Source organism: Phoca vitulina, unplaced genomic scaffold, assembly GCF_004348235.1.
Source record: "Phoca vitulina isolate PV1807 unplaced genomic scaffold, GSC_HSeal_1.0 scaffold17, whole genome shotgun sequence".
In the NCBI taxonomy this organism is placed as follows: domain Eukaryota; kingdom Metazoa; phylum Chordata; class Mammalia; order Carnivora; family Phocidae; genus Phoca; species Phoca vitulina.
In genome coordinates this window covers 26,793,189-26,819,269 of record NW_022589720.1, presented here as the reverse complement: position 1 = coordinate 26,819,269, position 26,081 = coordinate 26,793,189, and the positions used below count along the sequence as shown (strand labels likewise).

Sequence of the window (26,081 nt, the reverse complement as noted above, 5' to 3'; positions counted from 1 at the left end):
TTAGTGAGTCTGTCCTTCCCCTTCCTAACCCTTCCCTTGGGTAGGAGTTTTCTTCTTGGAACCTCTTCGCCACTGCCTTTGTTCTCTGATTTCATTCCCTGTTATCATTTCCCTCATCCTGACCTACCCCCCCATCATCACTTACACTATAGGCTCTCAGAAGAAAGACACTGGGTCTTGCTCACCTTGGCATCTTCCAGAGTACTCACTGAAAGTGCTCAAAAATGCTTCTTTGATTTATCTGAAAATCCACTTTGCAGAGATTATGCTTTCCTCTGAAACTTTAAAGCATGTATCTTATATCATTTATGCAGCACTAAGATTGTGCCCTGAATATTAATTCTTCCACACGCAAATGTCCCGCATCCCCAGTGAAAAGTACAAGTTCTCTGAAGGCAAAGACCACGTCTCCCTTTTCATGTATGGATCCAGGACCTTGCGTCAAAGGTACTAAATATGTATTCTTACAATATTTGTGTGATCTCCCCCAATGAAGCTGCATTTCTCCAAGGCTGTTCTGTTCCTCAAGGTACGCACCCCAGGGTTTTATAGTAAAAAATATTTCCATACCACCCCCCCACACACACACACACAGCCTCTCCCCCCACATACAATCTTCTCTTCTTAGATATTTACAATGTACATTAACACCTCAAAGAGACTGAGCAGTCCTATACTAAAGAAACCTAAACAGGACATTTTCGAAACTTACTTCACACAAGGAAACTTCTCTTGCTTATATATCTGTTAACATCCAGCACTGTCACTTGGAGAAATCAAACTAAAGAGTTTGAAGCAACATCCTATATATAACTAAGTGCCCAGTAAATAACATATGTAAGACATTTTATAGTTTATATTTTATAGCATACTTTCAACACATTATTACAACTGAACTCCCTCAATACACAGACTCATAAGTAGGAAAATATAAAGAAGGGAAAATCTGTCTTGCTTTCCTCCAATCCCCTCTACTTCTCACTCAACATTCCTTTGTTCATGCATGAAATCAACTGAAAACTCCTTTTCTTTAGTTACTGTGAGACACTAAGGATACAAGGTGACTCAATGTATCCTCCCCTTCAAGGGACTTGTTCCAGCCTCTTGGAACTGAGACGGTCCTTAAGTATAAACTCCAAATCGTACTCTTGGAGTAAGGAAGGTAGGTTTTAGGGTCAAGAAATCTACCTTGCAGACACAGAGGTCACTTGATTAATGAGACTTTAGCTTAAAGGAAACTCAAAGTTCCAAACTTAGAGCTATATCAATAAGGATTAGGTTTGACTGCATATGAAAGAAAATCCAAAATAATAGTGGCTTAAACAAGATAGAAGTATAAACTGAGTATAAATATACAGAGTCTGAGAGGAGCCCAGAGCTGACATGACAGCTCCAAGGACACCCGAGATTGGGGTTCCCTCTATCTATCAACCTAATGGAAGGCTTCCATCTTTAAGATCACCTCAGGGTCCAAAATGGCAGCTGGAATGCTAACCATCAAGTACTCATCCCAAGAAGGAAAAAAAAAAAAAAAAAAAGATTATGGAATAGCTTTCAGTGGAGTGGTAAGATCCCTTTATGGAGCCTTTCTCCAATCCTCCATGTCACTTCTCATTGACCAGGACCTGGTCACACAGCCAAAACCAGTTCAGAGAAGGCTGCGAAATATGGTCTTTTAGCTGAGTATGCTGCATCCCCAATTGTTTTTAATGGAGTCCTATTACTAAGAAAGAACAGGAGAAAGGAAATTGGGTAGTCTACTAGCAATCTCTGCCATGAGGAAAAAGGTGTTAGAATCCTACTACCTTCAAATACTGGTCAGAAGTCCTTTAGCCCTGTGTTTCTCAAGCCCATTCATTAATAAGAATCACCCGCAAGGGATGGGTGGTGAAGGGGTGGGAGAAGAGATCCTCATTGAAATATAGATTCCCAGGCTCCACCCAGACCTACTAAACCAGAATCTCTAGGGAGAAGACCTGGGGATCCCTGTTTTTAGCAAGCACCCTAAATGATCCTTATCATCAAGCAAGTATGGGAAACAATGAAATCTAATCTCCAACCAACTTGGCTGTCTCAGCAAATTCCTGAGCCTTGGGGCCTCGGAGGCAGCCAGCCCACCCTTGAGCAGCAAGAGATAATGGAAGTTCTTTCTCATACTGCGGCAAGTTCTATCAGAGGGCCTACTCCATGGGAAGAGACCAAGGGTGCCTCACCAAAAAGGAATCACAAAAGCAATTATGAATCAAGCAACCAAGGGCTTTAACCAGCCAGATCTGTCACATGAACAAATTGGATCATATAAAATCAGTCCATTTCCTTACAGAAAGCTTTTGGCATGACTGTTTTCTAATTTTTCAATCTTACTTTATCAACTAGGACACGAGTTTGACAAATGTCAAATGTTAAATGTCTCTCAGGCTCCTTAGCACCCACAGTGCATTAGGGAGCACCCAGTAGGGTCACCTGAAGTTGACTGAAGGCCTTTAGCCTATGGGTAGAAGGGTTTCTCTCTGGGGATTCAAGTTTAAAGCTAGATGGAAAAGGTGCAGTGCCCTCGGTAACATTTAGAAGTCAACCGTTCTGTACTGTGTCCCCTGTCCCTTGTGACATCTTTCCTCCAAACAAAGATACTGAGGACATGTTAGTTACTTGTAATTCAACCATCCTAGCAGTTCTGAAACCAAGGGGGACCTGAGAACAAATGTGATGGATGAACTCTAGGACTGTAGGGGATTTTGATTTCATTTGCTCTCTCACCCAGGCTAATACTGAGAAAATCTGGTGGGGGGCAGGGGTTAATTATATCAGAAACCACTTATATCTGGCATGACCTTTCCATGGAAGAAAAAGATTCCAAACTTATGGTTTGAGGTTTCTTTATGAATGAAGAATTAAACCCTCAGAATGTAATGAATAAAAGAATGATAGATATTAAAGATTCTTTTTCACCTACTGGTGTTATGTTTTGAATTATGTTCTCCAAAAAAAGATAGGAAGTCCTAACCTCCAAGACCTGAGAAAGTGACCTTACATGTAAATAGGATCTTTGCAGAGGAAGTTAAAATGAGGTCAATAGGGTAGGCATTATTCCAATGACTGGTGTCCTTAAAGGGGAAATCTGGACAGAGACAGACATGGGTGGAGGGAAGACAGCCATATGAAGACAGAGGACTGGAGTGAGGTGTCTACAGAACAGACTGCTGAAGATCGCTGCTTCCTACCAGACGCTAGGAGGACGCGAGGAAGACGGGCTTCAGAGGGAACGTGGCCCTGCCCACATCTTGATTTCAGACTTCTAGCCTCCAGATCTGTGAGACAAGAAATCTCTATTGCATGGAAGTCACCCAGCTTATGGCACTTTGTTATTTCAGCCCTAGTAAATGAATACAGTTGGTTAGTGGGGACGCATTTTCTCACCAAGGTCAAATTCGACATCCTTGGTTGGGGGGGGGGGATTATTCTGATGCCTCTCAGATCAGGAAGATCTACAACACTGCTTCCTTACTACAGGACTGCTTGGCATCCTGGATTAGTAGTTCTAAACACTTTCTGCTCAGGACAATCGTCAAAGGAGTCTTAAAAATACCCAGGTCAGGCTCCTCTCCAGAAATTCGGATTTAATTGGTTTGGGGCTGGGTGGGATGAAGAGTAGTAACAGGTTTTTGTTTCTGGTTTCGTTTTTGTAACTCCCCAGGTAATTTTAACATGCAGAGGGAGTTAAGAACAACTGCCCAAGATTATACGGGTAAAGGTTTTTGGGGTGGTTTTTTTTTTTTATATAAACAATAGAGGGGAGAGCTAACCCTCTAACTCAGAAATACTAGGAAAACCCAACCTCTGTGAAATTGACATTAAGTAGCCATTGACTTTGAAAGTTGACTGTAGAAATCAAATTTCTATATGAATAATTGTTCCATCACTACCTGATGGGCAATGTTTTAACTAAATGACTCCACACAGGCTTTCAGGCATCTAAGTTTATCTGTGGCATCCCTCCATAGTTTTAATAGAATGTAAAATTTTACTGTTTTAAAAAAAAAAGCTACTGATATTTTCACTATTGCAACTTGGCAAAACATCCAAATATCGACATCTAAAAATACCCACCACCAATAAAGTAGGTACTAAGTAAATTTCAGAAAAGTTTTTCTGTTTTGGTAAAAAGGGCAAGGTAATTACTTGATAGTTCTTCAACAGCTGACATGATTATACGGTCAGAACTCTGTAGACTTCTTAAAAACACTGGAATTTCTTAGCTGTGTTATTACTTTAAATATGGTTCTAAAGAATATATTAAATTATATATTCAATTATATGTAGGTAAAACTCAGAAGGCAGCTTTTTTATACCTCCTAATTTCTTGACAAGCTAACTTTTCCTTCCTCTACTTCAGAAACCAAACAAATTCACAAATACAGTAGACAAAAAAGACATCAAGAGCCTTTTTCTTCCTTCCTTCCTCTTCCTCTCTTCCTGCCTCTATCTCAATCTCTCTCCTCTTGACATTTGTTCAAAGCTTTGATTTTCCCCTTGGACAGAAGGTCAGAGACAGAGATTTCCTGTCTACAGCTCCGCTTTGTGCTTAAGGAAACGTGAAAAAAAGACCTGCATATTTCAAAGACGGTCATTAGAACCACTATATACAGTAGGACCATGTTCTTTCCTCCCTGTTTGTCCTTCATGAGTAGAGATTACAAGAAATGTCATGGGCAAGAGGAAGAGGAGGATACACTTTGACTAGGTACCAAGGGAGCCTTGAACACACTCCAATTAAGAAGTAGATTCTTTTTTTCCAGATGCCCGTGGGACTTCGCACAACTCCAGTCAAAATAAATGTACTGCTTTCGGACTCCATTACAGACGCAATTACCAGTGGACACAGAGATGGATGGGAGCAGAGGGAGTTACAAAGAGACCTGAACAGGAAATACAGAACTTTAAAGCTTAATGAGACTTTGGAGAGCATCTTATTTTACCCACATGGAAACCAAGGGAGGGGCACGGACTTGCAGGAGCCTCACACCTGTATGGGCAGAGCTGAGATCAGTAAACGTAGCCCGCTGTTCTGGCCACAAAGCCACCTGCTAAGTCTTTTTTTTTTTTTTTTAAAGATTTTATTTATTTATTTGACAGAGACACAGTGAGAGAGGGAACACAAGCAGGGGGAGTGGGAGAGGGAGAAACAGGCTTCCTGCTGAGCAGAGAGCCCGATGCGGGGCTCAATTCCAGGACCCTGGGATCATGACCTGAGCTGAAGGCAGATGCTTAACGACTGAGCCACCCAGGCGCCCCGCCACCTGCTAAGTCTTGAGGCCATCCAGGAGAAACAGTAAGACGCGGAGCCAGCCTCTTTGCCTCTCTGGCCTCATGTTTTACATATTTATCGCGTCTTAATATGCTGTAATTGATGGGGGGTGGTGAAAGCTGGAGATCTTAAGATTGAGTTACGGCCTCTTGTTAAAAAGAGGAAAAGTTTTTTCTGGAGTGGAAAGAGGATACTTCTCATGCAATGCAAACCACAGCACAAAGTTCAAGGTCAAAGAGCCACATGTGGCACATCCAGAAGGGCACAAGGATTAACCTCTGTGCCCGTAAGATGGCACAGGTAACCTGGCCTTTCAAGCGGAGAAAAATGCTCTCGCTGTAACAGGAGCCAGGAGAAGAGTACGACACAGATCAGGGGTAGAGAGCTTCACAGGACTTTGTGGTATAGCATTGTGGACAATAGGCCCAACACCAACGCAACCATGTTCTGAAATGAAAAATTCCTTCCACAAATCCAGGACTCAATGCCTCAAGTATCATCTTTCAAATGTCAACACAGTGTCTAAATATCAGCCTCAAATCCATTACTGAGCCAGAGATATTTTGAGTAAGGGCCCGCCAAATATGGGAAAAGTCCTATAAAGGCAGAAAAAAATCCTTAAGTGACATTCTATTTATGTTTACGTTATCAGAAATCTCATTGTGTCCAGTTTAATGAGTAACTTTTAATATGGGAAGATATACACATTCCATGGGTCATATAAAACCACGGCTGCTGAAGTGGGCGATTCAACATTTTAAGGAAAAGTATGAATTATGTGAAGGTCAAGTCCCTTTTAAAAAGTATATTAGGAAGCATAATAAAAATAAGGAAGTGGTTATAAATCTGAGTTCCAAGAATGGTAACTCCCTTGTATGGACAGAGAAAAACAGTGGGACAGAACAATTACATTCCTATGCTACGAGAACACTTGAACAGAAAGAAAAACACACAAAGGCCAAAATCACATTAAAAAAATGCGTTTCATTGAGAAGCTCCATATTGAAATGAGTGTGGTTCAACCAGCAGCTACAGTTCAAATGTCCCTTGAGTTCAGATGGCAAATGACAGGATATCACTTATTTAAATACAGAGATTGTTTGCACACATCAAAAGAAAAAAGGAAAGTGGCCATAAACTGGTCCCACAAGGCAGAACCTAAGTGGACTGGTCAGCTCCCGAGCATGAAGACAAGGAGCTGGCAGTGCTGAGGGAAAGAGAGCTCAGGTGACCAGTGTCCATTCACGTCCATTCCTACAGATGTGAGGGCTGCTTTTTCAATTTTTTGTTCTCCTGTCAGGGTCGAATACTGCACTATCCAAGAGAAATAAAATGGAAGCCACATTTTATATTTTTTTGATAGCCGCATTTTTAAAAATTAAAACAGATGAAATTAATTACATTTGATAGAACCCAATAAAACCAAAGTGTTATCCTTTCAGCATGAAATCAGCATGAAATCAACATGAAAGCTATTAATGAGATAGTTTACATTCGTTTTTCATGCCATGCCATCAAAATCTTGCACGTTTCCAGGAAGTACATCTCAATTCCGATGCTACATTTTTATCAGAAATACTTGATGGCATTTACAGTTCATGAGATTTATCCTAAAAAAACAAAAACACAACCAAATTCACATACTCAAGTTGTTCCAAACATAATTAAGTTTCCCAATATCAAAAAACACAAATGTTCCAATATCTGAAGAGAGTACTCTAAAATTTAAATTTATTTAAATAAATAAAATTAAAAATTTGCTTTGTTAGTCAGGCAAGCTACATTTCAATTGCTTAACAGATGTATGTGTAGGCGGCCACAGGCGTGGACAACACTCATGTGTCCCACCCTCACAGGAGTCATCTCTGTTTCCAACTTCCCACGGAATAGAGGTCAGGCAATAAAACAAACTCAGAGTCAGTCCATAGGAAGATAGAAATAATTTCCTCATTATCCATACCTTTATGAACTCCAGCTTATGGAATACAGAAAAGGAACAAATATTATCTCTTAAAAAACCAGATTTGAGGGGCGTCTGGGTGGCTCAGTTGTTAAGCGTCTGCCTTCGGCTCAGGTCATGACCCCGGTGTCCTGGGATCGAGCCCCGCATCGGGCTCCCTGCTCCGCAGGAAGCCTGCTTCTCTCTCTCCCTCTCCCACTCCCCCTGCTTGTGTTCCCTCTCTCGCTGTGTCTCTGTCAAAAAAACAAATAAAATCTTTAAAAAAAAAAACAAAAACAAAAACAGATTTGATAGATGAGATCTATAACCAGGGATAGAAATTATCTGGGAAAGGGAAGTGAGTATCTTGTACATTTTTGTCTTATTTATTCTTCACAATACCCTACGAGGGAGGTATTTTTCTAAAATTCCCATTTTTACTAAATAGGAAACAGGCTCAGGGAAGTTAGGGATAGTTAAGTGAGGCACACAGAATTTGAGCTTAACTAATGAATCAAACTAACTCTTACGAGATACTGGATTTTGTTCACAAAACCCAGCCCAGCAAGTCAAGTAATTCTGGATCCTGCCTCCCTAGGAGAGGTCAGAAGACAGACAAAGCACACTGATGGGAGTGTGATCTGCACACCTCTCCATTCTTATTGGAAGTGCCATGATCTATAAACCCTTCACTTGAAGTGCTGATACAACGTTCTCTCTCGTAAGACAAGACAAGAACCTGAGGGTGGATCCTAGTGATCAACAGTTGCAAAAGTGACTGTCCTATAGGTGAGGTTGACAACAGAGCCAGAGTAGACCCAATCTTCGGTTTGCACCCGAATTTTTGTAAGATTTCCAGTTTTTATAGATGTAAATTAGTAGATTTCTGCAACTTTTTAATAGTTTTGTAATATGTACTCCAAAAATACACTCAGCCAGTGGCTTTCTTATTTCCTCAGTATTCCTCTAAGTAGAAGTGTTGATATGTACCATATGCATTTGTTTCTCATTTGTTGTAATTATAATGTCATATAATTTTGTAACTTGAATCTCTCTCCACTTAATGTATCATATGCACTTTCCCAGTTGCTACATAATTTAAGCTTAACACTTTTAAGGACTCTAGAACATTCTTCTCCATGGATGTAAAATAATGTATTTGCCTACTCCTGCAAAATATGGGTTACTCTCCATTTTTTCCTTAATATAAATAATACTACAAAAACACCCCACGTTTCAGATGATTTCCTTCACATAATTTCCCTTTAACGGGCCAAAACTGCCACGAGGGCTAACCCAATAGTATTGTTTACAAAACACGGGTTTGTGGTAAAGTGAAATGTGTAAGCAGGGCTCACAATGGGCTGGAAAGTATCAGAATCTCAAAGATAAGGATCAGTTACTACATTCTGCCGGGGGCCTAAACAGGAGACCTGTGTCTGTCTTGAGGGCTTACTTGACCCTTCTGAAGAATTCTTTAAAAACTAGGAGTAAGCTGTCCAGAATCTTTTTGACAAACTTTAGTAAAATGACTCATAAATTGAGTCACTGACCCATAAAAATTGAATAAGAATCCCAGCATCCTTTAAATGAGGTTGAAATGCTGCCCCATCTTAGCCAGGGCCCAAGCACTATTCTGTTTCCAGTAACAAGCAGCCCTGTTCTTAATAATACTCAGGCTCTCTTGTAACCAGAGACACAGATGCCAGTCAGGAAATTGGGTTTAAATTTGGGTAACTTTTGCCTAGGGAACACAGGCTAGTTAATTAGTCTACACCAAAGTTCACGACTAGTCTCCTTAGCACTTGAGCTAAGGAGCTATGGATACAAAATCATTTCACAGTTTGGGTACAAAACAAAACCACAAATGCGTTGTACGTAACAAGCCAGGCGCTCCAATAATACTCGCTAATGTCACATAATACAATCAAAAGTAGCAGAAAGGACATTCGGACCATACTAAAGGGAACCCATCTGGAAAACCCTCCTGCCTTTTGGTTTCGGGTCCATGCCATGGGGAGAGCAGTAAATACTGAGCAAAGAGGGGCCAGAGGAATGAGGGGTGACGATGAACTCTGGGTATTTTCATGTTGCTCTTACTCATTCAGCACAGTGCCTGGTTGTCCAGAACTGGGCGAGATGCTGCAGACTAAAGCAGGGACCATGATCTCATCCTACCATGACCCAGACTGCCACCTGCCACTAAAAGCCACACATTCCCTGTGGGGGAAAGGGAGAGATGGCTTTACACTGGAAAAGGCAGGAATCTACAGCACCAGACTCCCCCAACGGTGGGACTTAACTCGCTGAACACTCACACCAGAGCTCACAAAACCACCCACCTTCCCCCTATGGGCATAGCACAGCCCCGGACCAACCACGGAGCCACCACTGGGGGCCACCACTGGGGACAACGGTGCCCCAGACCTCCACAACCACAACTACCCTAGTCTAAGTCGTGCCCTTTGTTATTTTCCCACCAGAAAACAATACAAACATTCCTTAAGTCTCAGGGTCCAATTTGCATGAGGTCCTCCCCCTCCGATGGCCCTGGGGTTCCTCCCCAAAACAGGTCTAACCACTTTGCTTTCCATGTTAACCCACCCAGCTCTTATCTCTGGCACCAAAGGCTTCCACACTTATCCTGTGCATCTGGCTCGCTGGCTTCCCTGGAACAGGTTTTGGTCAGAGTTTACCCATGATTATCACCTGTCAGTTGCCACTGGAAAATTGCAGAGGAGACTCTGAAATCCAATCACAGGCTTTACCTGGCTGGCTGGGATCATGGTTTGGTTTTTGTTTTTGTTTTGTTTTGTAAATCTCTGCCGGCAAACCCCATGCCCAGCAGCCGCCACACACCCCGGGGGGCAGAGCGTGGCTTCTGCAGCCAGAGTCCCCGGGCACAAGTCCTGGCTCCTACTTTCCCTCTGGGATTTAGACAAGTGTCAGGAATGGAATTACGGGTTGAATCCCATCATTTGCGCTGAAGTCTTAACCCTCAGCCAGTACACCTCACAACTGTTTAGAAACAGGGTTGTGGCGGATGTAATTAGTTAAGGTGAAGTCATTCTGGAGGAAGGTGGGCTCCTAACCCAATACAACTGCGGTCCTTCTAAAAAGGGGACATTTGGACAGAGAGACCCACACAGGGAGCACTCCATGGGAAGATGAAGGCAGAGGAGCACCAAAGCCTGCCAGCAAGCCACCAGACGCATGGGCAGGGGCATGGAATGGATTCTCCCTCAAGCCTCATACCTCCTCACACCTCCATTTCAGCTGTCCATCCCCCAGACCTGTGAAAACAATGCATCTTTATTGCTTAAGACACTCCACTGGTACTACTTTGGTGCGGCTGTGCTTGCAAACTAACACAGCAAGTTACTGGGTCAGTTTTCTCATCTGTACAATGGGGATAAGAATGGCCGGAGGAATAAATTACAATTTGCTAAGTTGCTTAGATAATGCCTGACTCAGAAGTGCATTTTAATGCTAAGTAAATAGTCTCCTCTTTTTTTTTTTAACCAAGTAGTTTTGTTTTGTTTTTTTTTTAAGTTTCCTACCATCTCTTCCCACCAAATTGCACAGTGAAATGCAAGTACAATAATAGGCCCACACCAGATTTCTCAGGAGATGAGGGTCACTTACACTTGGCTGGCATGCCCAGAACAGGGTGTGGCCCATGGTATAGTAACAGGAATCCAGATTTCCTCCCTGCTCTTCATCTACACCCACACAAAGCACCACATCCCTCCCCACCCCTGCAGCAGCCCCCACCGGAGCCTCGCCCTAGTCATGGCCCTTTTCTCTGGTCGGTCTCTCAAAACCCCCATTGTCCTTCCGCCCAAAATGCGATCTTCATTGAGCCTCATTCTTCAGTTTCACCCACCCACCCCCAGCTTTCAATGCGGTGCAGTCTATCCCTCCTGTCATCTGACTTTATTTCCTGTTCTTTGCCCACGTTCATCTCCCTCTCCAGTTAGCACCCCCCTCCCCACCAGTACCGGTTTCCTCTGGTAATCCTAACCTAGGCAAGCAAGAAGCCCAACCCCAAATTCACCTCCTCTGTGAAACTCCTACGGTATTTATCACCTGCACTCCTGATGTCGCTGTGAAGGACAGAAGCCCTGTCTGTACCCTGTATCTGTTTCATGCACGTGAGTCCCAGGGTTGTGTGGAGAGTCAACTTTTGAAACCATTCATCACATACTACTGAAGACCTTACTGATACCAGGCACTGGGGTAACTGATAACATTAGCAACCATTTAGTGAGAATTTACCATGTGCCAGATTTTATCCTAATCCTCATGCTGATGCTCAGCGAGGAGTTGGCATCACGCTGGTTTACAGATAAGAAAACCAAAGATCAGAGAGATTATAGAATTTGCCCAACGTCACATAGGCAGGAAGAAACAAAACTGGGACAAAATAGAAAACAGGACTGAGAAATAGTACAATGGTCGGCTATAACCAGACCCAAATAATGTGGATTAAGGCATTGTCCATTCGGAAGGAGGTCAATAGTTATCACATAGATATACAGCACCGTGTATGTGTTCACACACACACAAACACACACACACACACACAAACTGACATCCTTCCAAATAGACAATGCCTTAATCCACATTATTTGGGATCTGGTCCTACAGATACATACGATATAACAATAAATCTACACAGATCCGTATCTCTGAAGGCAGAGCCATTCAATACTTTAATGACTTAAAGAGGCATGCCCACCAAGTTTGTAAATGACTCAGTGTGATTATAAGAATCAGAGTTTAAAATGATGCAAAAACTAGAGAAACGGATTTATCAAACAAAATAAAATTTAATGGGATAAATATAGTGCCCTGAATTTGGGTTCAAATATCCAACAGAACAAGCCCATGAAGAGAAAGATAGGGCTTTGCAAGCAAAAGTAGTAGGAAAGAATAAAAAAATAAACCAGATAGGAATCAAGAGGGGAAGGCAGCTGCAGGAAAAAAACTTATCTTAGGTTATATCAAGAAAGCTATATACCTGGGAAATAGAAATGTCACTATTTTAAGTTCTTTGGGAACAAATCTCAGGTTCTGCTCAGAACTCTAAGCCCCACAGTTTGAGACTCAAAGTGGCATATACGGGTAGAGGAAATTGATCGATACAAGAATCTTCAGCTTTCCGTTTCATAAACCGCATGCTGACTGAATGTATGCACTCAGTGTAACCTAAAACTGAGCTTATGATGGGTAATTGTAGGCTGACATCATTCCCAAACTGTCCTATGAAGGTGTGGATCAGGTCTTGACAGTTCCTATCTGCGTAAGCAATCCCAAAATGCAGGCTGCAAAACAGTATACTTAACCAGGCCCCCGTTAATCCCATATCTTACCAAGGCAGATCACTGGACATACTATTTGACTCAAAAGAAAAAGTCTGATTGATAACCTAACGTCACCAGCTGGTAACGCTCAGGGCAGTTTTCATTTCTAACACGGAAAAGGCATTTAATTTCACTGAAACCGCATGTTGCAATAGTCTTGCACTGACAGGACAATGGGGAATTGGCAAGTAGCAACCACTATTCCCTTCTGGGGTAAAAAGAATCAAAATGAAGAACATTTGGCACACCTTTCTCATCCAACTCCCAAACGAGGTTCACCGTGGAAACTGCCTGTGGCCGAGATTTGTTTTCTAGGGCTGCCACAAGAGTACCCCAAACTGGATGGCTGAGACAGCAGCAATGTATTGTCTTGTGTTCTGGAGGCCAGACATCAAGGTGTCAGCAGGACTGGTTCCTTCTGAGGGCTGTTCATGCTCTCTCCTCACTTCAGGTGGTTTGCTGCCAATCTCCAGCATTCCTTGGCTTTTAGATGCATCATCCGCCTCCCTGCCTCCATATTCACATGGTGTACTCCCGGTGTCCTTCCCAGTTTTCCCTCTGTACATGTCTGTCTCTGTGTCCAAATTTCTGCTTTTTATAAGGACGCCAGTCATACTGGATTACAGCCTACCCTAATGATCTCATTTTTTAAAAAATAATTTGATTACCTCTGTAAAGATCCTATTTCCAAAAAGGTCACATTCTGAAGTACTGGAGGGTAGGACTTTGATATATCTTTTTTTTTTTTTTTTTGGTTGGGGGGAGGCAACTCAACCATATCACTGAGTTCATCTTCTCCAGTGTCCCTTCCACTCACCTCTCTGGACTTAGCTGGTTTTGTGGCTGCCGGCTAGAGGAAAGGTTCCCTGTCTCCCTTGCAGCTAGGCAGGGACATGTGACTAAGCTCCAGTCGGCTCCATGTGAGGGCAAGGATTTGTGCCCCTTCAGGGTCACAGCCTTTAAAAAGGAAAATGCTTGCGCTCTACTCTCACGCTATTCAAGTCTTAAGGAGCCAGAAAAATACGCAACATGAACAGCACACCCTAGACCAGCGCTGTCCAGAAGAATTATTAATGCAAGACTTTTCAAGTTTCTGGGAGCCATATTTAAAAAATAAAAAGGAAGTGAAATGAATGTTAATATGTTTAGTTAATCCAATATGTCCAGAATATTAGCACTTTGGTTGTAGAATTAAGAAAAAAATTAAGGATATATTTTACATTCTTCTTCTGGTGCTAAGCCTTTGAAGTCTGGTGTGTATTTTATAGTCACAGCATATCTCAATTTGGACTAGCCACCTCTCAAATGGTCACGAGCCACACATTGACTACTGCAACGTACAGTGTCGCTCTGGAGAGTAGGAAAAGGACATCATAGGAAGATCTGGGTCCCTGGATGAATCTATGGAGCACAGTTATCCTGCTGACCCTGCAGTCCTTGAAACTAAGAAAACAACTTCTAACCCATTTGATTTCAGGGCATTTTGTTAAAACAGCTTATCCCATATCCTCGTAAATGTCCACTGGATCTCACAGAAGGACTCTGGAGCTTCAGTTATGAAACAACCCTTCAAAGAATGGAGAGCTCCACGAATTCACACTGACTCCTATGAAAAACCCACCAGAAGAGTAGCCCCAGTTTGAAAAGCTGCCATAGCAACACTGTCGGCATTGGAAAATACATCTCAGAATAAATCCATCCAAGGAGAACATGTAGTTCCTCAGATTTTTTCTTGTTCTTGTCCCACATTCTAAATCTCTTCGTTCCCCAGCCTATGGGACAGCCCAGGGGAAAAAGCAGGAGGTGGAGACCATCAGATCATTTGGCCTCCCAAGAAAATAAAAATCAATTCCTTTCGGACATTACTTCCCAAAAAGTTAAAAACATTTTTCATTAACACAATAAAAACCACCCTAAGAATTGGGCAATCAAGTGGATCACAATATGCGGACTTTCCTTGTTTAAAAGGAGGCAGGGACTCAAACAAAAGGAGAGTCAAGGGTAGTGGCCTCATCTTTACAGATATGTTGGGCCTGTAGCTAATGCGGACACCGAGTGCCGTATAAGTGAAGATAGCCACCTCTATACAGCAAAGATCTTTGGGTGGAAACTCAACTGAAAAGCACCACAGGATGAATCCAGAAGTAATTCCTAGTTCACTCCCAAGGAGAGGTTCCATACGAGAATTCGGCACACAAACAACATCGAGGTCAGCAAGAGTTCCAAATGATCAGGTAATTAACTCAGAATACAGTGATAAGAAGTAATAACCTACATGATTCCCTACTTATGTAGACTCTCAGATTTCCCCAAGTTTAGGAGCCAGGTTCTGAGTTTCATAATCGTCTCCAGCTGCATCTGGGATGGATCAGGTTTAACCAAGATTTCCTGGAGTTAATAGTCTGGGGGAGCTAGAAGGAAGCTGTGAGCCAGGTAGCCAGCAATGAGGCTCTATTTAGAAATCGACCTGTTTTGTTTTGAGATATAGACATTTTTATCAGCTCCAGTAGAAGAGCAGAAGTAGCATCTGTTCTCTCTTGCTTTAAAAGTCAAGGCCGAAGTGTATTTGCCTCCCAGGAAACAAGCAACCCAAGATTTTCCCAGATCCTCCCCCGCCACGGGAATGCCGCTAATGTTGGTGAGCTGGGCCACTGTAGACAGCGTTCGTAGGATGCAAAGTCACTGCCTGGGTCTTTGTGCTTAGCGCAACAGAGCAGAATTTATCTCATGCAGGTTCAAGCTTTGGAATTTAGGAAGGAGAATGCCCCAGGTCCGCAAGTGTGTGCAGCGGCCGACAGCCCTAGCGTGGGCGGCAAGAAAAACCGGGGTTCAGAGCTCTTTGCCATTCATCTAATGTGTGACTTTGGGCAAGCTACTTAACTTCCCTTCGCCTTAATTTCTTCCTCTGTAAAATGTTATAACAACAATGGTCTTTACTGGAAAAAGTTTGGTAAGCATCACCCGATAAAGAGCAGGTGAAGGGCTTGGCACAGCGACTGGCATGTAGCAAGCATTCAATAAAGGAGAGCTCTTCTCATTTCTGCTGTAGTAGGTCAGCGATCCATACATGTTTACTCTTGTAATTCATGTTCTGTGTTAGGCAGATTCAAAAAAATGGGATAGTCTGGCCTCCCTCTATCAGACACTGAAAATAGTCCACAAGAAACGGTGGCACTAAAGTCATGAGCATGCATGCTGGGAGAGGCGGGGTGGGGCAGCAAAACTTCGGAGAAACTTCTCTTAGATGGAAAAGCAAGGAGGTATGCTCTGGGTTGAATTGTGTTCCATTGCCCCCCACTTCCCTAACTCCCCACCAGAACTGGTAAGCTGAAATCTGAGGCACCTCAGAATAGGACCCGATCTGGAGATGGGGTCTTTACAGAGGTAGGGAATCAAGTTAAACCGAGGTCATTTGGATGGGCCCTAATCCAACAGAACCACGTCCTTATAAAAAGGGGAAATCTGGACACTGAGACACGCATACAGAGCGAGCGCCATGTGAAGAGGAAGGTGGAGGTCAGGTGATGCATCTATAAGCCAGTGATTGCCAGAAAACCACAAGAAGCCCGGAGAGGCTTGGAACAGATTTGCCTTCACAGCCCTCCCAGGAACCAGCCCCGCTGACACCCTGAGCTCAAACTTGTAGCCTCCAGAACTGGGAGGTGATACGTTTCAGTTGTTCAAGCCACTGGGTGTGTGTTTATGGCAACCCTAGGCAACAAGGTGAAATGGGGCAGCAGGCAGATTCCCCACTCAGGACTGACAAGACCTGGAAAATACGTAGTAGGACACAAACTTGACCGAATTTCTCTTCCAGAAGTTTACCAGAGTCTCATACCTCCACCCAAAAAGGTCATCTCCGATGTATTTTGACATTATGTCTACTAAAAAAAAGAGGGTTAGCTTTACAACAGATTTGGCCAAGGTTCTTCTGTCAACAGAGAGACTTGGATTTTAAATATTCCCATTTTGTGTGTGTGTGGTGGGGGAAGGAGATTCGGGCATCCGTAACACCTTATAAATGACCAAAAACTCCTGGGGGTGGGGGGGGGAACCTTGGCAGAGATGTGGATTATCGACCTTCATAGGAACAGTTCTCTCAACGGGCAACAAATTCAAACTCCTGTCTGAGCAGGATGTGTCTGGTTCCTCAAGATTCACGGTGTGTGTGCATTTCTTTGGCTGAAAGCTGCAATCCTTAGTAGCTGCTACCTAAAAAAAAATACTACCAATTTAATATCTCATGGAGCCAGCCATTTTGAACTGGCTGCCTTGATTTTTTTTTTTTAAATGGAATGTCCGCTGCTTCCCTATTACAGTGAAAAACATAATTGGGAACAAATCTTTCATAAAATTAAACACACACCCACAATGTAAACTTTGAAGGCCTCAATCATGTTGGAGAGGCATTTCTCAAGATTTGTTACAAAGATCTTTCAACCCCATTTCCCATCCCTCAGCCTCCACCCATTTCACTCAAGGCACTAAAAATTGGCATTTACAAAGAAATTCCAGAAGCCTGAGCATTTTATTAACAAAGGGAAATCCCAACCTTCTTGGCCTCATTTCTCATGATGACAGCTCGTTTTTCCATGTGGAACCACGTACTGGTTGCTGCAAAATTTAAAGAGGTAAAGAAGCCACTTTCAAACTCTAGTCATAAAAGATATAAATAATGAGGATTTAAAACTGTGCTCATTTTATAAGCATAAAAGTCAAGCATATCCATTTTTAAAAACGAGAGTGAAAATTTATAGTGTTTTTATTAAAAGACTCAGCCATGCCATGGGCTCTCTCCTGGGCTCTTGAAGTATGACTGTTTTGCATGTCAAGGGCAAGTTTTTGAAATGGAGCTTCCCCACTGTTCTCTGTGGCTGGCTCCCTAGCATTACCCTCCCCTGCGCTCCCAACCAGTGTTCCAAATCCTCCAGGCCCAGGAAGAAGCTCCACCTCTGTAAAGCTCCCCCAATTTCCCCCATTTCCATTGACTCAACCCCTCTGAAAACTGATAGCTTTAATCATCCAGACCCTACAATTTAACAACTGGTTGTATCATCATTATGGAAGGCCCCCTTTACTCTCTATATTATATATGGTTTGTATTTTGCCTTGGTTATTTCCTGCATGTAATTTTTCTCCTCCCATCTTGGTTTGTGAGCTTTTTCAAGACAAGAATCATACCTCACACTTCTTCTCTATGCTCTCTAGTATCTAACCCAACTTTAAGGATGCCCAAAATAAAGTTATACATGTCAAATGAAAAACATCATTCACTGAAGAGCAAGTGTTTAGCTCCATAATTCTCTCTGGCCTCTGTGGGTTATTACAGGCTCCCAAGTATGCATGGGGATTAAAGCAACTGGACAATGACAGTATCTAACCATAGCCCAGAGAACTGGGCTCATCCCCCTGTTATACTCACATAAACCTGCTCTTGACTTGGTAGCCATCTGAGTCAAGTGGTCCAGGAAGGACACTTGGATTAAATCTCTATCCACATGATGATCCTGGAGTAGCATAGTGACCTGAAGGCTGTCCCCGTGGGCCTCCGTTGGGTCACTCTTGTCCCTTCTCACTCCTGGGTTTTGCTCTCAATGGCCTCAAACTGATCTGGCTGCAGACCTCCCAGGAACAGGCCGGCTGAAATGCGATCATACCAGTGGGTCACCTGCCTTCTCTTTATGAAAGCATGAACATGATCTGCTGTCTCCCTTCTTTCCTACCTCCCAGAAATACAAAGAATCCTTTCTTCCCTCTGCTCCCTTCAGCCTCACACAAAGACAAGCAGGAAAACTTGATGGCTGATGGTTTAGGATCGTTATTTGAGAGAGACCACTCACTGCAGGTAAAGAAAATGTCAGTTCAGCTCATTTAACTAAATATAAACCTTTTAAAACTTGTTTTTCACATAATAAGTGATATGTATCTAAACTTACATTACCAAAAAATTCAAACCAAAAGACACACATTGAAAAGCAAGCCTACCTCCTCCACCCACCCCAGATTCCCTCAGAAGCAGCAACCGTTACCAGATTATTTTGCCTTCCAGACCATAGACACTTTTCAAACCCTATTTTTTATCAGGGGTTTTGGATTAAGAGAAAGGAATCAATATTTACCAAGCATCTCCTGAATGCCAGGCCCTAAGCTGTGTGTTTTATTTTTATAAGATTTTATTTATTTGACAGAGAGAGAGAGCGAGAGAGGGAACACAAGCAGGGGGAATGGGAAAGGGAGAAGCAGGCTTCCTGCCTAGCAGGGAGCCCGATGATATGGGGCTCGATCCAAGAACCCTGGGATAATGACCCAAGCCGAAGGCAGACGCTTAACGACTGAGCCACCCAGGCGCCCAGTAAGCTGTGTTTTACATACATCAGCACGTTTAACCTCCATGACAACTTCGTAAGGTTCACATGATTTTCTTCACTTCTCAGGTGAGGAACCTGAGGGTCAGGAAGGTCAGAGACTTGTCCAAGGTCACCAACCTAGATCCAAAGTCCCTCTTCCAAGCTCCTGCCTGGATTCAACAGTTTCCAGAGTCAAATCTCCAACCAAATTTTTAGGAGACCTGTGCTCTGGAATTGGGCTGTCACGGCAGAAAAACGGATGGTACAAAGTAGAGCTCTGAGAACCCAGACAAGTTACCATACCTCCCTAGGTCTCCGTTTCTCCATCTGTAAAATGGGTCTAATGGTAATACCTACCACGTAAGTTTTCTGGTAACATTCAATGAATTTCACATGATGAGTTTTACATAGTACCTGATGTAGAGTAAATCCTTCCTCATGGTTAGTTATTATCACATGGCTGATGAACAAACTGACAAACAGACCCAAAATTTGATATTTTGATCAAATATCAAAAGACATTTGACACTGTCTGGCCCTGTGATAACAATATCCTTTGCTCCAGGTGCCCAAGCTGCTCCTCTAACATTTCTACTCTTAGCACCAACTTCCGAAAGCACAGTCTTCCTGCTGCCAAATCCCAGCAGCTTTTAATAGTGTTATTGGGTTGTTTTAAATCATGGAAATAGTTCCATTTTTATTTAAAAACCTAGATTCCAGCCACACCCTCCCTCCTGCTGCCAGTTTTTAATTTTTTAAACCAAAAGTTTATGTGTCTGTCATTTCCCCCCTGCCCCTGTTCATATATCCCGGAACTCTAGACTGATTAAATTTTGCTAAAATAATCTCAGCTTGTATAAATGGAAGCTGCCCAAATTCCCTTTGAATGGAAAAGACATTGTTAACCTGGTCACGTGGCATACAAACCCATATCCGCTCTCCATCCACTTGACTTTTCGTTCTTCACTGAAAGGCACAGGCGATCTGCCGGCTTGGGTCTCATAGGGCCAGCAGACGGGGAGGCTGAAGGGGGTTTCTCAGGGGAGCAGCTGGGACAAGGGGCTAAGGAAGTCAGATGACCAGGGCTCTCAGTGGCCAAAGGCAAACTGGATGTGGCTGGCCAAGTCACTTCACATTTTCTGAGTTCCACTTAACTTACCTCAAGAATGAGAAGGTGAAAACCCAGCTTTTTCCTAATATCCCTTTCTAGCTCTAACCTCTAAGCGAGACAAAAATTTGCAACCACCCCACAAGCATCTCGACTAGTCTGGGCCTTATCAGGGCAGTACATTACATGTCATGATGCAGCCTCAAAAGATAAGCTTCAGCCAAAAGAGGTGTGCGCCATACGGCAAAGACGCAGCCTCCACTTATTTTAAAAACGGGGTGTGTCAACCTGTCATTTAATTCATGGCAAAACAATAAAATCCAGGTTCACCTTTAATTACCTCATGTTAAAGGAGAGCCAAGCAAGCCCTGGATGAGGGCTGACATATCTGGGCTTCCATCTGATATCCTGCCATGAATTTCTCCCATTCAACAATTCTGCCCAAAACATCTGGAGTGCAGCTAGTACAAGACTAGAGTCCCAGCAGGGTTTAGGAGGTGACCCTGCGTTAAGATACCACGTGGATAATCCTGCTATGCTATTTTTCTCCAGTTTCTCCTCTGGCAGACTTTGTTTCATAATCCCGACATCATAACTGGTTCCTCCAATCCAAAATCTTGTATGATGGATAACAAATGAGTAAGAACCCCAGGAATTCAGGGGGAGTCAAGGTGCAGGCAGCAAGAGATACTGTTTTACCACAAAAGCCTTAACAGAGAGTTAAAAAACAAAAAGTTTCCTAAAGCCAAAGATGAACCAAGCTAATACGTAATTCCTTAACTACTCTCATGAGACTAGCTTCCTCCAAAAATGACATTCTGAATCAGATTCGGGGGACTTAAGAAATGCTTAGGTTTTTACCGATTCTTTTCTTTAAGATGTTTGATTTGACGCTTTCTTTCTCTACAAGGCACAGACCCAGGACTAAAGAAGTCATTTTCAAAAGCTATTCACACGAACAGCAAAGAACCTAGAGCATGCCATTCACAAAAGCCACCCAGAGCTGAGGTTCAGAGTGCTTCTGGTTCCTGTAGTTGATTAACCCAGTGCCTTATCACGGTGGGAGGGGAGAGCTGTCCTGCTGCCCCAGGAGAGGGAAAGTGGAGGGGACAGACGGTGAGTCACGGCGTACTTACGTCACTCTTCCTGAACTTGGCTTTCAAGCTCTTCATGTTTAGTCCATTCAGCTTTCCAAAGCTCTAGAGATTTTTCAACACCTAAGCAGAGAATGGAAAACAAAAAATTAAATATTTAGGTTTCCAAATAAACGCTACAGATATTTCCTCCTGATGAGATTACAACTCTTTGGCCATGGGCCATTGGGGTTGAGTTAGGAAGGTGTTCGGAATTAGAAGCTAAGAAGTGGTAAAGAACATGTTATTTCCACTTATGATATAGTCCGTAGAACCTTCTGACACTCTCATGTTAACCAAAACTTTACATTTTATCCCAACTTCCCAAATGTTAAAAGTAGAACAAGTTTCACGGTGCAAAAGAGAGTATCTGTATGGGGCATGGATTCCTATACATGCTATTCATGTTATAATTATACCATCCGCCTCCTTTTGAAGGGCCACAATAGTAAAGAATGATAAGGAAAACAGTTCATATTCCAGATGCCATTCATTCCCTATTTATTTTTCTCAGCATGGTTTCTTTTTTTTTTCCTCCTAAATGCACGCACAGGGCAGTTAGTAAAAAATGCCAGGAACAACAAAAACCTCCCTCTTCAAATACCTCATCTGCAGGAAGCCATTCTAAACAATGAAAAAAGGTCCCTTCCCCCACCTCCAAGGTCCTCGTGGGACCCAGCAATTCCGAGCTGAAGCTGGCAAAGTCTTAAGAAATCACCTCCCTGAGGAGGTCTCCGGTCCCCTGGAGAGTGAGTGTAATTTTTAAAAAAAAATACATATGTACTTTTTTTCAGGTAAGATAGTTCCTAGTTCTCACCATTCTGCAAAGGGTTGTCACCCTTCAAAGTTTAAGACTGTTGATCCAGGCTAAGTCCCTCATGTTCCAGAGGTGCAGTGGAACCTCACTCAAAGAGGTTAGAAAACCTGCCCTCAGTTGACTGCTTTTCCCATTGCCCTACAGGTTCAAAACTAAAACCAAAAAGCAGAATCCTGTGCTAAAATATGATACACACACTAACTTTTCCACCCTTAAAAACTGGAAAATCACAGAGCGTGGAACCTTTGCATTTGGGTCAAAAGGGCAAGAAAATCTAGGTGCAAGTTCCCAGCACACAGTAAGCACTCAATAAATGTCACTTCGATCCTCACCTGACAAAGTGAGAACAGATGAACTTTAACAGTACGATCCATTTGAACACTAAGGAATAGCACTCCAATGTTTACCATAGCTGGCCATTAGTTTTCAAAAGCCTTTCAAGGTCATCTCCTGTTCCTCCACCACCTTATTCTGGACTAAACGATAAAGGGGGAAAAATATAAGCAACTGAATGGCTGTCCTCATCCCTCCTCATGTCCTCATCCCTGGCTCCAGAAGTCATCCAGCGACTTTCTGGCTTCTATTCTAACGTTTACTTTCATTTTTGCTGTTGTCATTGAACAGGGCTTGGGATAAATAGCGCAAAAACCCAGCACTTCGATGACATTAATCTAGAGGCCACACCATTACTGCAGCCTCACTAGGGTCCTTTTCAATCTTCCCAGCCTGGGCAGGAGTGACTGTGTTACCTTGGAAACCACACATGCTATAATTAGACCTTGTTAATTGCCAAGTATTTAACCACAGGCTGGGCTGGTACCTGAACAGTGAAGTGCAAACTCCCGGACACCTTCTCACCATTGGCTGCTAGTTATTAATCTGAATCAGAAGGACCTGGGGACAGTTTGCTAAATGCAAAATCCTAGCCCATATCCGTTGTTTCCACAGGAAACAGGAGCATCTCCGTGGCTGGATCTTTCGCACATTGAGGCTTGAGAATCTTGAAGTGAGGTAGATGAGGCGGGGAATCCAACTGTCAAAGTCATGCTGGACTATACAAGAGCCCTTTTTCACGTCAAAGCAAACCACCTTTTGATGAATCCAAGTAGAAATAATGATAATCAGATAATCCCACACTGCCACTGGTTCCCGGTTCTCCATGAAAATGACAGTCAGCCTTTGAATTCAATTCCTTCCACCTTCGGGTGAAGTGCCAACAACCAAGGAAAGCAGCCCAATCCATGTAACGGGAAAGGGAGAAAAGAGAAGCCAAGGCTTTCATAGTCCACCAACCGTGTAGCCCACCAAGAGGGAACCACCCAAGCATCCCTTCCATTGTAGAACACAACGGCTTAGGCAATGGTGGGTAAGAAGTTTATTCGCGATCATGGGGGTTTTTGTGGGTGTTGTGCTTCTTCTTGTGTGCTTGTCTTTGGTTTTGTCTTTTTTTTTTTTTTTTTTTAATTATGGCAGTGAGAACATGCAACCTCTTATTTGAAGAAGATTAAGTAGATAAAGCACTTGATTCCAAAAATTCCCAGGGGCAGATATTAGCTGTGAAATGAAGGTCTTCCTGGAGTCACGGGTCTGGGTGTGTGATAGCTGGGTGGTCCATGGGTACAACTCCCAGATGACAGAGACAGGGGTCAAGGGTAAAGAGGTTCTGGAAACCTACAGAGTAGTAATTTTAGAAACAAGAACTACAACTGGGAGGTAATTAAAATTAGTACTAGGCCACTGTTTTCCTGATATTCACAGCAGGATCTAATACCTGGAAGTCACGCCGAATGGGGAGCAAGCTGCCCCCGACATGATGCTGGGTTCTGTGTGCTCCAGCATCTTCTCTTCCCCAAGATGACCCACAGGTAAATCAGGGACTTGCCGTCTTTGGGTCTGCTGGAATCTCACAGCTCCAATTCCCAAATCTAAACTTCCAAAGCCCAGATTGGGCTACAGCCTATCTTGAGGACAAGTGACATCTATCAGTAAATCTAGGCTACACTAACAGCAGTCCTTGGACAAGCCACTTAAGACGACTTAGTTCAAAAGAGCTGCAGTGAAGGTGAATTAGCTGTGCACCAGCCTAAACTGGATCGTACAGAAAGAGGGGGAAGGGTTACACATATATGGGAAAAGTTGTAAGGACTCCCATTTCAAGAGTAAAGCACATCTACCCACTGAGCAGGAATATCAGTTTACTGATATTTGCCTGCTGGATCCAGAAGAAGTCACTGGGGGCGCCTAGGTGGCTCAGTTACGCATCCAACTCTTGATTTCAGGTCAGCTCATGATCTCAGGGTCGTGAGACCAAGCCCCATATTGGGCTCCATGCTCAGCAGGGAGTCTGCTTGAAGATTCTCTCCCTCTGCCCCTTCCCCTGCTCGTGTGCTCTCTCTAAAATAAATGAAATCTTAAAAAAAAAAAAAAAAAAAGACATAAGTCACTGAAACAGGGCTTCCATTGCTGGTCACCAGTCATCATGTGACATCAAGTCAAACAGTGAGGACACAACAGTCAGTGCAGAGATGCATGTCCTTGTTGCCATCTCACTGAAAGGCCATGTCCAAAAAACAAGCTTATTAATCCATTTTCCCTTTAAAAATAATGTAACTCTCAATCAAAGCTAAGAAGGAGCTAACCTCTATCTGCTATAATTCTAGCCTGAATCAAAAGACCTTGATATTAGCCTGTATAGCTTTATGAGGAACGTTAGACTTCTCTGCGTATTAAAAATAACTTATAACAAATACGGGGTTTCCTCTGGGGAGAGGAAATCTAAATCTATCGTCACGATGGCTCCACAACCTGAACATATCAAAACTATTCAAATGTACACTTCAAGTGGGTAAACTGAAAAGAATGAGTTACATTTCAACAAAGCGCTATATTTCAACACACACACACACACACATATGCATATATACACGATCTCCACTACCTTCTCTAATCCTTCCAGTTAGGAAAATTCCAGGTTAGAAATCTCTGGACCAAACTGAAAAAAAACTTCAAAGGAACAAAGGTTAGCAAGCAATGCCCTTAACACTAAAATGTGGTTGCTCCTAGATTTTCTTTAGCTATTTCCCTACCACAACCCACCCAATTGAAGTGGTTAGAAAAAAGTTCCTCTATCTTCAAGTTACGCGTACTCCCATCCACTCCCACCCCCACGTAGGACCCAAGGATGACTTCATGAGGCGATGTTGCCAATTCTGTCAGCCTAGGAGAGTCCTCTTGGAGCAGACAGGTATTCTGATTCCGTAATCAGAAGTGGGGCTCGGAAATCTGTAATTTAAAAAAAAAAAAAAAAAAAAAACCTCTTCGGGTGATTTGGATGCTCAGCTCGATTGGGGAAAAACTGTTCTAGACTCAGTGATATTAGACCTATAATTGACACTTTCACTAGAGACACTGTACAAGTAGGTAGGATAGATCATTATCTTCAAGCATCGGATGAGCTTGCATCTTTCACAACACTGGGGTATGCAGCAGTGGGGGGTGGGGGGAGGGGGGAAGGGAGCCCTCCACACTGGAAATTCTAGGAGAGCAACTAGCTGGCTCCCCGTGGCCACTAGGAGCAATATTAACTCACTAAGGCAAATGGCAGCTGCACACACATGTCCATTTTCCTGCATCACAAGAACACATTCGCATCTAGGACACCAGACCACAGGATGCAAGAGCAGTGGTTTACAATCAGTCCCTCCGAATCACCGCAGCAATGAGAGGAGAATAAAAAACAGTGTCCTCTGCCTAATGAATCCTTCCATCACGGAATGTGGAACGCTTCCACACCAGTACTGCAACACTAAGCCTCCAAGACAGGCTTCAGGGTTTGGCTTGGTTTGGCTTTTTGAGAAAAATCAGACTTAAAATCCAAAGCACTGAATAAGACCTTGAACAAATGTAAGGAACTAAAATTAAAATACTTCTCTCCTCGCCAGCACCTACCTGTTCTCCCTCAAGTATTCGTTTCCTCAGACAATAATCTCTCTGCAACAAAGATGGAATTTTAACCAAAAGCTGTATAAACACTCAATTGTCTCCATCTGGCAAAACAAATACATTC

General features: G+C 43.0%; 1 protein-coding gene across 6 annotated transcripts in view; it reads right to left on the bottom strand.

The window, feature by feature from the left end:
- Positions 1 to 26,081, bottom strand: part of RAI14 (retinoic acid induced 14) — a 138,733-nt gene that overhangs the window by 94,672 nt on the left and 17,980 nt on the right. For 5 of the 6 annotated variants that reach the window (XM_032415134.1, XM_032415137.1, XM_032415139.1 and 2 more), the window contains exon 2: positions 21,202 to 21,282. In XM_032415134.1, coding sequence (XP_032271025.1) covers positions 21,202 to 21,237 — 36 coding nt within the window. In that variant the 5' untranslated portion in view covers positions 21,238 to 21,282. Of the gene's footprint in view, positions 1 to 21,201; positions 21,283 to 22,347; positions 23,488 to 26,081 lie in introns of those variants that run through there. The other variant, XM_032415136.1, reaches the window with a different exon arrangement.